This window comes from Lithobates pipiens, unplaced genomic scaffold, assembly GCF_037356315.1.
Source record: "Lithobates pipiens isolate NorthernLeopardFrog02 unplaced genomic scaffold, aLitPip1_a1.2 Scaffold_16, whole genome shotgun sequence".
NCBI classification, from domain to species: domain Eukaryota; kingdom Metazoa; phylum Chordata; class Amphibia; order Anura; family Ranidae; genus Lithobates; species Lithobates pipiens.
Window position 1 is genome coordinate 643097183 of NW_027507748.1, and position 15358 is coordinate 643112540.

Consider the following 15358-nt stretch of genomic DNA (forward strand, 5'->3'; position numbering starts at 1 on the left):
AATTGTCAGTTAAACCAACGCAGTACCAAAAATTTTAAAAAGTGCTCTGGTCACGAAGGGGGTAAAATCTTCCGTGGCTGAAGTGGTGCGCACAACAGGTCAGTCCTTCCTTCAAGTGTCCCTCATTCTGAGGTTAAAACGTTGGGAGGTATGTATGAGCACTTTCTGTGCACATATGGAAATGGTCTTGTAACACAGTAATCAATACACAAACTAAATGTGTGACAAAACACATATTGCAATTCAATATACTGTATTTATTGGTGTATGACACACACTTTTTCACCCTGAAAATCGGGTGCAAATAGTATGTGCGTGTTATACGCCGATACTGCAATCTGGGCTGCCTAGGAGGGAACGGGGAGGGGGGTGGGAAGAGAGCCGTCAGATTACTCAGCGGCCTCTGTAATAGGAAGTCCCGTCTCCTGGGCCATCATTGGACCACTGTTCTGTCTATCATAGAAGCCGGTCCAAGAGGCGTGACTTTGTATTAAAGAGGCCGCCGACTAAACAGGAGATTCTTGCTGTATGTAATCTGAGGACGATTGTCCCGCCCTATTCCCTGTCCCCTTCGAGGCAGCGGTAATCTGAGGTGAGGCTGTAGATGGGCACTGATCAGGCTGCATTCATGACAATGGTGAGGCTGCATATGGGCATTGATCAGGCTGCAGATGGGCCTTGATCAAGCTGCATTGATGGGCAATTTTGAGACTGTAGATGGGCATTGATCAGGCTGCATTGATGGGCAATTGTGAGGCTGCAGATGGAATGTATCAGGCTGCAAATGGGCATTGGTGAGGCTGCATTGATGGGCACTGCCCCCTATTTTGCTTCAAAGTTCTTTATTTAAAATGTAAGTTTTTTTTTTCCTGAAACTTTCCTCCTAAAATGATATGTTATATGTGTAATGTGTTATACGCCGTGCATGTTATATGCAGATAAATACGGTATTTGCCAAAATAACTGACCAGTACATTCAGTACAAATGTAAGAGATACAGAGCATATTATTTAGGAACATAATCTAGCATTAAGATTAATGGAGTAAACCAAGCGAACAATAAGTGCGTGGATTGTGATGGAAAGGTTGATGAAGCGTGGGATCTTTCCTATAAAAGAGAAGGGTATATGGAGGAGATATCTGCGCCATGTCTCAGACATACAGGTGAGACAACTCTTTTCATACTTAGATAAAGGAGAAAAAGGAGAGAAAGGGGCGCCTCTGGGTGCAGATTTTTTTAAAAGGTTTTATTTTTCAGTGTAAAAAACATAAAATTTTGCACTCACATTTAGTAGGCAAAAAGTAAGCATTAAACACCAGGGGTCATCTGGTATATCTGATTTTTGGCACGTCAGCCAGTGGTCCGGTCCACATCTGTCATCTCATCGCGTTGTTCCTGTTCCTCTCACATGCTGTCCACTGCAGGTGTTTTGTATGAAGCAGCCGGCTTGTGGTGGACACGAGATGTGCGGTCTTCAAAACGAGGCTTGGGAGGCAGAGACGACCAGGGCGCGGGGCTGTGACGTCAGCGGGTATGCGACGCGTTTCTTGAGCGTGCGGGTCGAGATTGTCGGACGACCGCGCTCTTTCATCAGGCAGAATCAGAAAAAAATGCAGGGGACTCAGGATATAAATAGGGGCAGGCTAAGGGCAGTGGGCGGGGCTACAATCGAGTATGAGAAGGAAAACAATGAGTAATGAGGGGAGAGGGAAGTGGGATGAGTAATGAGGGGAGAGGGAAGTGGGAGAGAGAGGGAGCTGGAGCGGCTTAGTATAAGGAGGAAGTCAACGTCTATGGTGAAATCTTATGTACATATCGGTAAAGATATCTATGGGATAAAATCCTATTTGGAAAAAATCTAAGAATGGATGGAAGAATGAGTAAACAAAGGGGGATGGAAGGAAGATAAAAAATGTATATTAAATTATATAAATTTTTTAAAATATATATTTTTCCCCCTTTCCCCCCCCCCCCTTTTTATTTTTTTTCCCTTTCCCCCTCCCCCCCATTTTTATTTCCCCCCCCCCCGCCCCGTAATCCACTCCCTCGTACCCCTTTTTTTCCTATCTCCGCGCCCCACACTCATGTATGTGCTCACACACATACACACATGTGTCCATGTAGGCATATATGTGTGCTTTTCTGATTATACTTCTGTTTTTTAATTCTCATTTTATTGTATACAATACGCTTAGAATAACATTATTAATTACATTAAAACACTGATAAGCGTACGGATCTACACGTGTATGTGTGTATGTGTCTATACACATAGACTATTTTTTATTTTTATTCCCTTATAACACATATGTCCTGCACGTCCAATCTCCAATATAATTATATCTATACACTCCATGTATGCTCCTCTCTTTTTACCTTCCTTTCTAAGTTTTTTAAGCCTTTTTACCCATTTTTAATATAAATTTTTTTTATCTTCCTTCCATCCCCCTTTGTTTACTCATTCTTCCATCCATTCTTTGATTTTTTCCAAATAGGATTTTATCCCATAGATATCTTTACCGATATGTACATAAGATTTCACCATAGACGTTGACTTCCTCCTTATACTAAGCCGCTCCAGCTCCCTCTCTCTCCCACTTCCCTCTCCCCTCATTACTCATCCCACTTCCCTCTCCCCTCATTACTCATTGTTTTCCTTCTCATACTCGATTGTAGCCCCGCCCACTGCCCTTAGCCTGCCCCTATTTATATCCTGAGTCCCCTGCATTTTTTTCTGATTCTGCCTGATGAAAGAGCGCGGTCGTCCGACAATTTCGACCCGCACGCTCAAGAAACGCGTCGCATACCCGCTGACGTCACAGCCCCGCGCCCTGGTCGTCTCTGCCTCCCAAGCCTCGTTTTGAAGACCGCACATCTCGTGTCCACCACAAGCCGGCTGCTTCATACAAAACACCTGCAGTGGACAGCATGTGAGAGGAACAGGAACAACGCGATGAGATGACAGATGTGGACCGGACCACTGGCTGACGTCCCAAAAATCAGATATACCAGATGACCCCTGGTGTTTAATGCTTACTTTTTGCCTACTAAATGTGAGTGCAAAATTTTATGTTTTTTACACTGAAAAATAAAACCTTTTAAAAAAATCTGCACCCAGAGGCGCCCCTTTCTCTCCTTTTTCTCCTTTATCTACAGCAATCCAGGAGCTCAAGTTTCAGCTCTTTTAAGGTGGCAGCCCTGCATGCGGATCCATCCCCCCCCTCCCCATCCCTTTTCCCCTCCCCCTCTCCATGAACTAAAGAACATTTATTCCCTCCTTTTTTTGGTCTGGACAAAGTAGTGCATTCCCTGCACTCACCATATGTAACCTTATAGACTCCTTTTTTTCAAGTGGGAACCTAATATCTTTGATTTGCGCCAAATACTTGTCTTTTCATACTTAGCTGGACATAAGCCAGTTTCATGAGAGCGAATTACTTGTTTTCAGCCACAGAGCTAAGGTGGGTGGAAAGGCTTGCATCCAGATCCTGGCTAAGGCCCCATTCACACCCGAGCGTAGCATTTTCAGGCAGAAAGTCACGTGATTTTACACAGGTCAAAAAGTCACCAATGTAAAAAGCAGAAAAACACCCAAATCTGGCTAAAAAAAAGTTTGAGAACTTGTTTGAGCTTCAGGCGTTTTGGAGTGGAGATTCGAACCATCTCCATCGAGAAATAATTGCTTTCTTTTCCCCTCCAGTGTTTTGTTGCTTCTGGCTTCAAGCTACAAAAAATGCTCAGGTGTGAATAGGGCCTAAGACCCCTTTCACACCACACCGCCCATAGCGTCGGCGGTAAAACGCTGCTATTTTTAGCAGCGTTTTACCAACGGATTTTCTGCGCATTTTGGCCGTTAGCGGGGCGCTTTTACCCCTGCTAGCGGCCGAGAAAGGGTTAAAACCGCCAGCAATACGCAACAATAGCGGTGTTTTGCTGGCGGTATTACAGCACTGCCCATTGATTTCAATGGGGAGCAGCGGTGGAGGAGCGGTAAACACACCGCTCCTTCACCCCTCCAAAGAAGCTGCTGGCAGGACTTTTCCCCGACGTCCTGCCAGTGCACCGCTGTAGTGTGAAAGCCCTCGGGCTTTCACACTACAGACAATGGTGCAGCTTTTTTAGGGCGGATTGCAGGCGCTATTTCTAAAGCTATAGCGCCTGCAAAACGCACTGGTGTGAACGGGGTCTAAGCCCTTGTAAACACGGTCGGAGAATCCGCCGGAATGTGTCCTATCAGACGGTGTCGTCGGATAATCCGACTGTGTGTGGTATGCATCGGACTGATTCCGTCTGAATATCCGTCGGACCCAATTTTCCAACATGTTGGAAATATTTCCTGACCAACTGGGCCGATCGGACCTAATCCGATCATGTGTAGAGAATTTTGATTGGACCAAGTGCCACGCATGCTCAGATCAAAATTCCTACATCAAAGCTATTGGCTACTAGCCTGAATGTAGTCCCATTGTAACGAAATTACGTCATCACGTTCTGAAAGATCGGATTTTTCGCCAACTTTGTCCGACCGTGTGTATGCAACAGTTTCGGACAAGATCCGACGGACAAAATCCGACGGGCAAAACCCGACGGATTTGGTTGTGGAAATCTCCGACCGTGTGTACAGGGGCTTAGAGTTTATCAGCAGTGTTTAACCGATTTCCACCCACCGCCCATCAAATGATGGCTGGGCGGCGCAGCTCTCGTTCTGGGTGGACGTCATATGACGGCCCTCCAGAACGAACACTCACGCGCCCGTGGGGGAGCACATTGCAGCGATCAGTAAATCTCGGTAAAGAGCATATGATGGAGGCTCTTTAAGGAGTGATCAGCCATGTCCAATCAGGGCTGATCATGATGTAAATAGGAAGAGCTGTTAATCGGCTTTTCCTCACTCGCATCTGATAGATGCGAGTAGAGGAGAGCCGATCGGCTGCTCTCTGTGCTGATTGTTTATCAGTGCACCCCCCCCCCCACCAGGACCACCAGGTATGCTACCCTAGACCACCAGGAAAAAAGGAAAATCTGCTGCCAATCAGTGCCCAGGCAGCTGCCAATCAGTGCTCAGCCCCAATGCCATCTATCATTGCCACATATCAGTGCCCATCAATGCCACCTATCAGTGCCACTCCATAAGTACCCATCAGTGCAGCCTTTCAGTGTCGCCTATCAGTGCCCATCAGTGTCACCCATGAGTGCCGCCTATCAATGCCCATCAGTGCTGCATATCAGTACCACCCATCAGTGCCACCTACCAGTGCCGCCTCATTAGTGCCGCCATATCAGTGCCCATTAGTGAAGGAGAAACCCTACATATTTACAAAATTTTATATCAGAAACAAAAGAAAATTCTCAAAATTTTAGGCCTTTTTTTAATTTTAGCAAAAAATAAAAACCGCAGAGGTGATCAGATACCATATCGATTAGTTGGCCGATTATTTTGATTAAATTGGATTAAAAAAAGCCTAAAAAGTTGTGGTGCATAATTTAGTTATTATGTAAAGTTTAAAAAACAAACAAAAAATGAGAAACACACAATTTATTCTTGAATATTTATATGCAGTGGTAAATATAAAAAACCAGCTATAGGTTGAGGGAACAAAATATCTAATCTACTTTAAGTGCCAGTTCACACAGGGGCGCCTTCAAAGTCATCAGACTCTGAAGCCGCCCCGTACAGAGTGACTTCAGCGCGGCTTTCAAAATGACTTCTGTATAGAAGTCAATGCAAGCCGCTCTGAAGTCACCCCAAAGTAGTACGTGAACCTTTTTCTAAGTCGGAGTGACTTGAGTCGCTCCTATTAGAATGGTTCCATAGAAATGCACGGAGCGTAACTTGTCAGGTAGCTAAGTCACCTGACAGGTCCCCCTGTGTGAACCGGCACTAATAACAGACAGAAGATATATATACACTAGTGTTGCACCGCTACCGGTATCAGTGCTGACACTAAGCCTTTGCAATCGTGCAAATACTCCACTACTAAAACCGTTAACTTTTATACGATTCCATTGACTTGCACTGACTTCTGTTAAATGAAGTCGCAAAGAAATCAGAGGGCCAAAATCGCATTGATCTGTGGCTTTGAAATCACACTGAAGGAGAGCAATTTCAAAGCCACATAAGAACTGGTCTTCATAGTTATAAAGAAACTGTAAAGAAAAAACACTGTCACAACGTTAAAAATAGGTTTCAGTAATTGATATCGGGGAGTACTTGAGAAAAAGTATCAGCACTTATACTTCCTCTTTTGGGGTGCCAGATCAGTGCTTCTTTCTCCTCCTGTCTTCAGAGTGCCCCAGTGAGTGTTCTTCTCACTGACGATGCAGCTGCAGCCATCCATCTCTCCCTCCTCACACGCTGTCTCTGTGAGGAGGGAGAGCCGGCGATGAGAGATGATCTCATACGTTTACATATGAGATCACCTCTCATTGGACAGGCTGATCGAGTGCTAAATGGCCGCTGTGATTGGCCATTTAGCACGATCTGTGATTGGCTGTGTCCGAGGGACACAGCCAACACAGAACTTCCCCGAAGCACGCCCGTGGCAGCGCGCAGAGGGGGAAGTAAGCAGGAGGACATCCAGGGACGCTCTCCCAGCAGTTATCGTCCGCGCTGTTGCGGTCTTTCGGCTATAGCGTAGGTGCAAAGTGGTTAAGGGTAAAGGTTTGTTTCCATTCCACGAGCGGGTGCAAAAAAATTATTGTACCAACTTTACTGTTGTCTTAGTTTTTAATTTAAAAAAAGTGTATTTTTTCCAAAAAAAGTGCTCTTGTAAGACCGCTCCTACAGCGCTGCAAAGATGCTGCTTGCAGGACTTTTTGTGACACCCTGACAGTGCAGCGGGCTATCACACTAGGGCTATCACACTAGGATAGCAGTTGAGGCTTTTTTCAGTTGCTATTTTTAGCCCTAAAGCGCCTGAAAAATGCCTCCGGTGTAAAAGGGGTCTTACTTGTCACTTAAAGTCCATTTAAAACAACATGCTCATATACTTTAAGCCCACGTAGACACGGTCGGAAATTCTGCCAACCAAATCCGTCGGAGTAAGTGTAAGCGAAGGAAGTCAATGTCGCCGCCTCCAGCGAGATTGACGAGCTTTATGATGTCACAGTCCCAGAGGATGCTGGGACTGTGACATCATAAGTGGGCGTGGTCATCATGTGATGTCACCCAGCGACCCCGCCCCTGCCATTGCGGCCAGAGAGAGCGTTGTGTCAACATGAAGACGACGAAGAAGAAGAACGGGCCAACGCTAGTAAAAGAGCTAGCAGAAGAAACGAAGAGGGGAAGAAGACCCCTGAAGAGCAAGACAAGACCCCGAAGTTGGAAGAAGACCCCCGGACGGCGGCGAAGAAAGAAGAAAGCCAGGCTCCTCCGCTAGTAAAAGAGCAGTAGATAGCGGAGGAGTCCGGCGAGAAGACCCCCCAAGACGGAAGAAAAGACCACTGGAGCTGTCCAATAAATTATTTTAATAACTTGTGTTGTGTTTTTTTTATTTACAAATCGTACCTCATACTCATTCACATAGGGTGGGGGGCTGGTATCTGGGGGACCCCTTATTAAAGTCCCCACCGCCTTTTCTGACAGGCCACGCTGCGTGCTCGGATAAGGGTCTGACATGGATTTGGGGGGACCCCCATGCCGTTTTTTCGGCGTAGGGCTTCCCCTTTAAGTCCATACAAGGTGACGGGGTTAGCGAGGTGTCAATCTTGCCAATGGAGGGCGAGATCCTTGGCTAGTCCCGGCTACCTGGAGCCATGTTCAAAATGAACTGACTTTTCTCCGTGTGTGGGCAAGTCCGTTCATTTCAAAAGTCTGGCGGACTAGCACACAGGCGGGCGGATTGTCCGCCAGACTGCCGAGTCCGGCGGTCAAAACTTCTTTCTAAGTCCGCTGGACTTTTGGGGGGGGGGGAAAAAAAAGTCCACCGGAGCCCACACACGGGCGGATTGTCAGACGGGGGCTCTGGTCCGCCGGATAGTCCGATCGTGTGTACGGGGCATTACAGTCACTGCTTTCTGCTCAGAGCTGACCGAGAATCGAGTGATAATTAGTCATGTGATTGCTCAGTTCTCCGGCTTAGAGCTGGCAGAGGACATCAGAAGCATCACACCAATGTTGCATCATAAAGTATAGAAGTTTTTTTTCAATTCCCATACTTCTCCTTTCATTTGCCAATGGTCCTTCTTAAATGGGACACTGCAAGAACCTCTCAGTGTTTCTAAGCAGTAAGCATTTTAAAGGCATCTTGTGGGTCTGGTCGGCATCAGTGCTGAAATTGATAGCACTTAACACGCTTTCAGCACTAAGCTCAAAAAAAGTTTTCAGCTGTGTCTCCTACTCCGACCATTCCAGAACACCCTATAACCTAAATTATCACAAGATTCAGGATCTGAGGTTGCTATAGAAATGATCATTATCTCCATTTGAATAATGTCATATGTCCACGCAGAGTGTTCTCTTCCATCAAAACAAAAATAACATCATCCAGAGCCTAATTTTAGGGTCAGTAGGTCTGAGTGGTGTGGGAGTGGGGTCATGCCGTGTGGGAGTGGGGTCATGCCGTGTATAGAGGCTGAAGTCATTGTAGACTTTTCTCAGGTTGCAACTACTATCAGCCAAGGTAAAAAAGTTCCAAGGCTCCGTTTCACATCAGCGAGACCCATGTCCTGCGAGTCTGGTAGCCCATTCATTTCAATGGATTGCCCTACCAGCAGAAACATGAGTGCAGAAATCCCAGACACCCTTTTTTTTTTTAAATCCCGCCGCACTGAATCACATGGTGCTGTGGCACCATGCAGCTTCACATACGCAAAAACGCAGGTATTTTATCGCTGTATGGAGGCGCCATTAAGAATTATTGATATCCCTGCGCGTCTGCTAAAGAGGAGTATATTTTACTTGCAGGTCAGGAACGCACATGATTTTGCGAGCATTCCCGACCCCATAAGTGCGAAACTAGAGAAATGTTATGAAATTACCTTTGGTATTGTGGTAATTACCCTACCACAGGAAACCTAAAGTGCTGCTGCATGATAATGCATTTTTCAATGTTTTCTAGTGTGTTTTTGATGCAGTTTCATGCTTAATGCTTTCTTTGTATGAAGAGGAGACTGGATTTTATACACAAAACTGCACTAAAAATACATGTACATGCATTTTATGTGCTTTCCATGCATTCCCATTGAAGTCTATCGGGCAAAAACGCACTGCACTACACCCTTTCAAAAAATGCATTGCACTGTGCTCCATGGATGTGAACAGGCACCATAGAGAATAATTTGATTTCCACCATCATGCATGCCAGTGAGACAACAAGCGCAGAAAAAAAAACGCACTATTGTGAATGGGTGCTTAGACCCCATGCGTTTTTATGTGCAGTTCGATAAAAAAAGAAGTCCCACATGCTGCATTTTTGATGCACTTGCATCAAAGCACACATTCTATAGAGTTCAGTGGTAGCACATATACAATGCATCCAGCCCTAATTAATTAATTTATTATACTTATTTACGGTATATAGTGGCAACAACCTACGCAGCGCTTTACATAATAATTACATCCACATCAGTCACTGCCCTCAAGGAGCTTACAGTCCAAGGTCCCCAACTCACATTTATACATATACTGGAGCCTTACATTGGTAGTCTGTGGATAGGGGCCCCCTTACATTGGTGGTTACTGGAGAAGAGTCCCTAAGCTTGGTTGCCAGTGCAAAGAAAAAAATGCCCCCGTACATTGGTATTCAGTGGGTAAGGGCCCCTCTACATTGGCCGCTGCTGGAGAAGAGTCCCCTACACTCTACTGACCATCAATGTATGACGGCCCTTCTCCATTGACCGTCAATGTAAGGGGGGCTGCTATCTATTGACCGCCAGTGTAAGTAGCCCTTATCCATTGGCCACCAATGTAAGGGGCCCTTATCTACTGTTCATCAATGTAAGGGAGCACTTGTATATGAACTGACAGTGTATGAGGATTTTTTTCCCCCCACACTGACCACCAATATAAAAGGTATCCTTATCCACTGAGGACCAATATGAAGGAGCTCTTCTTCACTGACCACCAATGTAAGGAATCCCTTGTCCACTGATGACCAATATAAAGGGGCACTTCTCAATTTATCCAATGTAAGGGGTCCATTTTCACTGACCACCAATGTGAGGGTGCCCTTCTTTGCCTGCTCATCAATATAAGGGGTTCATCCCCTCAAATCACCTGTGTAAGGGGGCCCTTCTCAATTGACCAGCAAAAAATGGGACATTTCTTGCACTAACTAGTAATGGAAACCCTTATATTACTGGTTAGTGCAAGAAATGCTCCTTGCTTCTTTTGTTAAAGAATGCCCTCTTGGTGGTCAGTGTAAGCATGCTCCTTATAATGGCGCCAGTGTTAGGAAAGCATGCGACCAGCTCTGGCACCTATAAAAGCATTGTTGGACACAAAATTATTCCACCCGGAGACACCTGGGGCCCAAAATTAGGGCCCGTTACAAGATGTGGGCCCACTGAAGGCACCTTGGTCCTACAATGTGGCAGTCTGACCCTGCATAAGGGTTTTGACACAAATGAGACTGTAGGAAAGTGTTTCGGTCTAAATTACCTCGTGCCTCACAATCCCCTCTTCAACCACTTCACTACATTCATATGTTTGAAAACAGCAGAGCTGGGTACATGTTGTCCTAGAGAGGTGTTTTAACCACTTTAGGACTGTCCATGGTACTCTTATTGCAGGCGGGCAGCACCAGCAGGCTCAGTAAATGTATACATACGTTGCTTGGCACATGCAGACTGGTGAGCTCCTGGACAAAGGACACAGGGGATTACAGTTCCCCAGTATCCAGAGGCTTTGAGCTGTGATTGGCCCACAGCTATCACATGATACCTGGCCAAACAAAGCATGTCAACCGAAAGCAAGCTGCCAAGAATGGAAGCCCATTCACGACAGTTCAAACCATTGCTGTTATAGTGTTCATCTGCCTGCTTGGGGGCTATTTCTACTATGCTGGCAATTTAGGGCCTCAAGAAATGAGACAGGCCATCAGTACATCAGCATTGATCAATTTTCCAATATATATACCATAGCTTGTAGACTCTCTAACTTTCACACAAACCAACTTGTTTTTTTTTGTTTTTTTTTACCCAAAACATGTAGCAGAATAGATTTTGGTCTAAATTATTTGATTTATGACAGAATATAGAAAAATATATATTTTTTGCAACAATTTTGGTATTTTTTTTAGAAAAACAATAAAAAAAAATTTCATTTGGGTACAGCGTTGCATGACTGTTCAATTACCAGTTAAAGTAGTGCAATGCTAAATAGCGCAGACAGTAGACAGTGTTGTTCCCATGGTCGCATTTGCGATGCTGCGCGACAAAATGTATCCAATGGCATTCGGCTGGGTTTATTGTTCTCCAAATGGCTCCATTATTGTCAATGTAAACATGCTTCAAAATCTCCCACAAACACCCCTATGATGTTTACAGCACATTTCAGAGGCATTCAAAAAATGTTACTTAGAAGATAGAGGGTATCTGGTTTTGCAAGACCAACCCCTCTTTTTTGGGAGGTCACAGGTCCCAGAAGGCTGCGGGACAATTCACTAAGTGCAGCAGGGCTTGCGCATGCGCAGCGGAAACCCGGCCGTGAAGCTGCAAGGAGTCACAGCCAGCTTCCCACACTAAAGGTGCCGGCACCGGGGACCCAAGGACAGGTAAACAACCGGCTCAGGTGGGGACAGCGCTGGATCCTTGGACAGGCAAGTGTCCTTTCACTAAACGTTAGCAGCTACAGTATTCATAGCTTACACCAGCGTTACTCTCTAAAGAGTGATCCACGTTGGAAATGCTCTTTAGGCTGGATATATATATATATATATATATATATATATATATATATATATATATATATATATATATGTAAATTGCTTGTTTTAAATCACATCCAATTGGCATGACATGTTAATGTGACCGGCTTTCAATGGAGCTGGTTCACACGTGTTCGGCATGACCGCGGTGCGGTTTTGAAAAGGATCTGGGTCAGGTGCAAATTCAGGCAAAAATTTCCACCTGAACCAGTGAACAGAAACGCACCAGACCCCGGACTGCAAACTGCAACCGCACATATGTGAAGCCAGCTTTAGAGAACATAAGACAGATGATGAGGCCCCTGCAACTGGGTGAGTTGAGCTCGGTTGCAGCATGGCCCCATTCACATGAATGGGTCATCTTCGGTGAGAAGCAACATCCAGCCAGTGTGAATGGAGGTATAATTCCTGATGTGGCATGTGTATGCCTCTGGTCACTGCCTTTGCAGCTAATGGGGGATCGTTTTAGGGGCAGAAAAGATACATGGCTCAACCAGGTGGTGTTGCTGCCTCTCCCCCCCCCCCCCCCCAAGCTGCTAGTGTAAAGAAGCCTTCTTGCCCACGGGCTGCTGAGCCCATGTAAGCTGAATGACATTTTTTTTTCCTCCACCAGGTGCAGCATATAATCTTCCATAGACATGGATGGCTGTGCGTTGCCTTATACCGGTACTTGCGTAAACCCTCATACAATGTATAGGCATATACATAAAATATGTCCGAAGGTCGTACAAGTGTTTATTGGAGTCCTGGTGTATACCCAGACATGGCCGGATGCTGCACCTGGGATGTCCTCCTGAGGGGGGGGGGGGCATAAGCATTTATATTGAACCAGGCTCAGCCTGTGCAAGAAGCCCTGCCGTCAAGGGTTAAAATGTTTGGCTTAACCGATTGCGGCGACCGTATACTATATATATGTGTGCAAGCCGTCTGTCCTGTGCAAAACCACGTACCTGTACATGATCCTGCACTTCAGGGTCTGGGGCGTGCAGACACGGGGCCGGCGACCCGCTCCAGCTGTGATTGGACACAGCGGGGGCCAATCAGCAGGTCCGGCAGACAGCTCGCCGTTCTGTGATAAGAGTAGGTTGTGATCTTGTGCTTCTACAAAACAGGAATGCGGATCTCTGCCTTCCCATAGTACAAGCACCTTTCCCACTGTTAGTAGGCACTCCCTAGGCAGACATTTAACCCTTTAATTGCCCTGATATTAATCCCTTCCCTGTCAGTGTCATTAGTACAGTGACAGTGCATATTTTTAGACTGATCACTGTATTAGTGTCACTGGTTCCCAAAAGTCAGTTAGGTGTCAGATTTGTCCACCGCAATGTCGCAGTTCTCCTAAAAAAAAAAAAAAAAAAAAAATTGCCATCATTGCTATTAAAAAAAATGATATAGATATATATATATCTCCCCAAGTTTGTATAACTTTTGCACAAACCAATCAATATACACTTATTGGGATTTTTTTTTTTTTTTTTTAACAAAAATATGTAGCACAATATATATTGTCCCAAATTGATGAAGATTTTTTTTTTTTAATATATGTTTTATAGCAGAAAGTAAAAAAAAGATCCTTTTCAAAACCGCACCGCGGTCATGCCGAACACGTGTGAACCAGCTCCATTGAAAGCCGGTCACATTAACATGTCATGCGAATTGGATGTGATTTAAAACAAGCAATTTACATATACATATACATATATATATATATATATATATATATATACACATATATATATATATATATATATATATACATATATATATATATATATATATAATTTATTTTTCAAAGTTGTCTGTCTTTTTTTGTTTATAGTGCAAAAAATAAAAAAAGTGATCAAATAAATAAAAGGAGGTGATCAAATACCACAAAAGAAAGCTCTATTTGTGTTTGTGTGGGGGGGGGGGGGGGAGACATCAATTTTATTTGGATACAGCTTAGCATGACCATGCAATTATCAGTATTATTGCAAAAAATGGCCTGGTCAAGAAATATATATATTTTTTTGTTTTCTTAGTAACTTTAACCCCCAAACTGAGATGACTGCTTTCATAACAGCAACTCATGGGACCTACATTCTCCTGCACATGCGCATATCCTTTACGTAATGTAAATAATCTCTGCCCATAGTTGCTTAGCTACGGACTGGCTTCTAACACGTGACTGATGCCAAGGCAGCCATTCCAGAAGCTGTCACTGGTTTACTTATTCAGTAACGGAACTATAAAACGTGCAGCGCTAGTTTATATGTAACGCTTTAGGTTGGTGTATGAACTTGCATCTGCCAAAGCGTGTCTACACCGCGGCGTTGGTATGAAGCAAGCCTGGCTTTGCCCTCACTAAACATGGCCGCCGGCACGCCTCCAGATGTTGAAGAAAGTACAGCGCGTTCAGATTGTGTCATATAAATCCACTTTACCTGCTAAGTCATAGAACTTCTCCGTCTGGAATATCGCTGCGACCGCCCAGAGGATCCACTGGATCCCCAGACTGGTACCGAGGAAGAGGGAGAGGTCTTGAAGCATGGCAGCGGAATCAGCAGGCTGAATTCTGTCTTAGCTCCTTCCACCAATTACAAATGTATTCACCAATGAAAGCGCAGGGTGTCTTTCTATCCACCAATCACAGTGCAGAGAGTCTCTAGCTTGTAATCACGCTGACACTGTTACATGATCTTTGCACTTCTCACATTACAGCCTCTCCCCTCATTGTGACAATTTCTTACATAAGTGTGTTTTGAGAGCTGACCTCTAGTTATGTAGTCATTATATATGCACAAAAGTTTTTTTTTTTTTTTTCTTCAAGTATAGGACTGCTAAAGCCATGTTTATTTGTAACTGTGTTCTGTTGGAGAGACATACATACATTACCTCAACTTCCTGTTCTGGAGACACAACAAGGAGGAAGTGAGAGGAAAGCTGCCAACCAGCCCCCCTTGTTATACGGCGGCAGGTTGGCACGGCTGAGCAACCCGCAAACCAAAGGTGCACATCGTCTACTTTAAGAGCTGTGGGAGGCATGCCCGTGCCGCATTGCCGAAGCCGACACGCCTGGCTGGTGGCCGCAATGTCTCCACAGAGAGCCAGAACAGGGATCTGTCAATGTAAACAAACAGATCCCTGTCCTGACAGGGGAGTAGAGAGAGATCTGCTGTTCCTAGAGATCAGGAACAGTGATCACTCTCCTCTAGTCAGTCCCATCCCCCCACAGTTAAAAACAACTCCCATTTAACCCCTTGATCGCCCCCTAGTGTTAATCCTTTCCCTATCAGTGTCATTTATACAGTAATCAGTGCATTTTTATAGCACTGATCGCTGTATTAGTGTCAATCGTCCCCAAAAAAGTGTCTGATCTGTCCGCCCCAGTGTCGCAGTCCCGCTAACAATTGCTGATCAATGCCATTGCTAGTAAAAATTAAATAAATAAAAATGTTGTAAATCTATCCCCTATTTTGTAGACGCTATAACCTTTGTGCAAACCAATCAA

General features: G+C 44.8%; 1 protein-coding gene across 1 annotated transcript in view; it reads right to left on the reverse strand.

Annotated features, from left to right (window-relative positions):
* LOC143984033 (uncharacterized) overlaps positions 1 to 14464 on the reverse strand; it is a 51658-nt gene extending 37194 nt beyond the window's left edge. Inside the window, 1 exon segment of the mRNA XM_077484308.1 lies at positions 14292 to 14464. Within this exon segment, the coding sequence (XP_077340434.1) occupies positions 14292 to 14397 (106 nt within the window). The 5' untranslated portion in view covers positions 14398 to 14464.
* Positions 14465 to 15358: the final 894 nt, after the last annotated feature.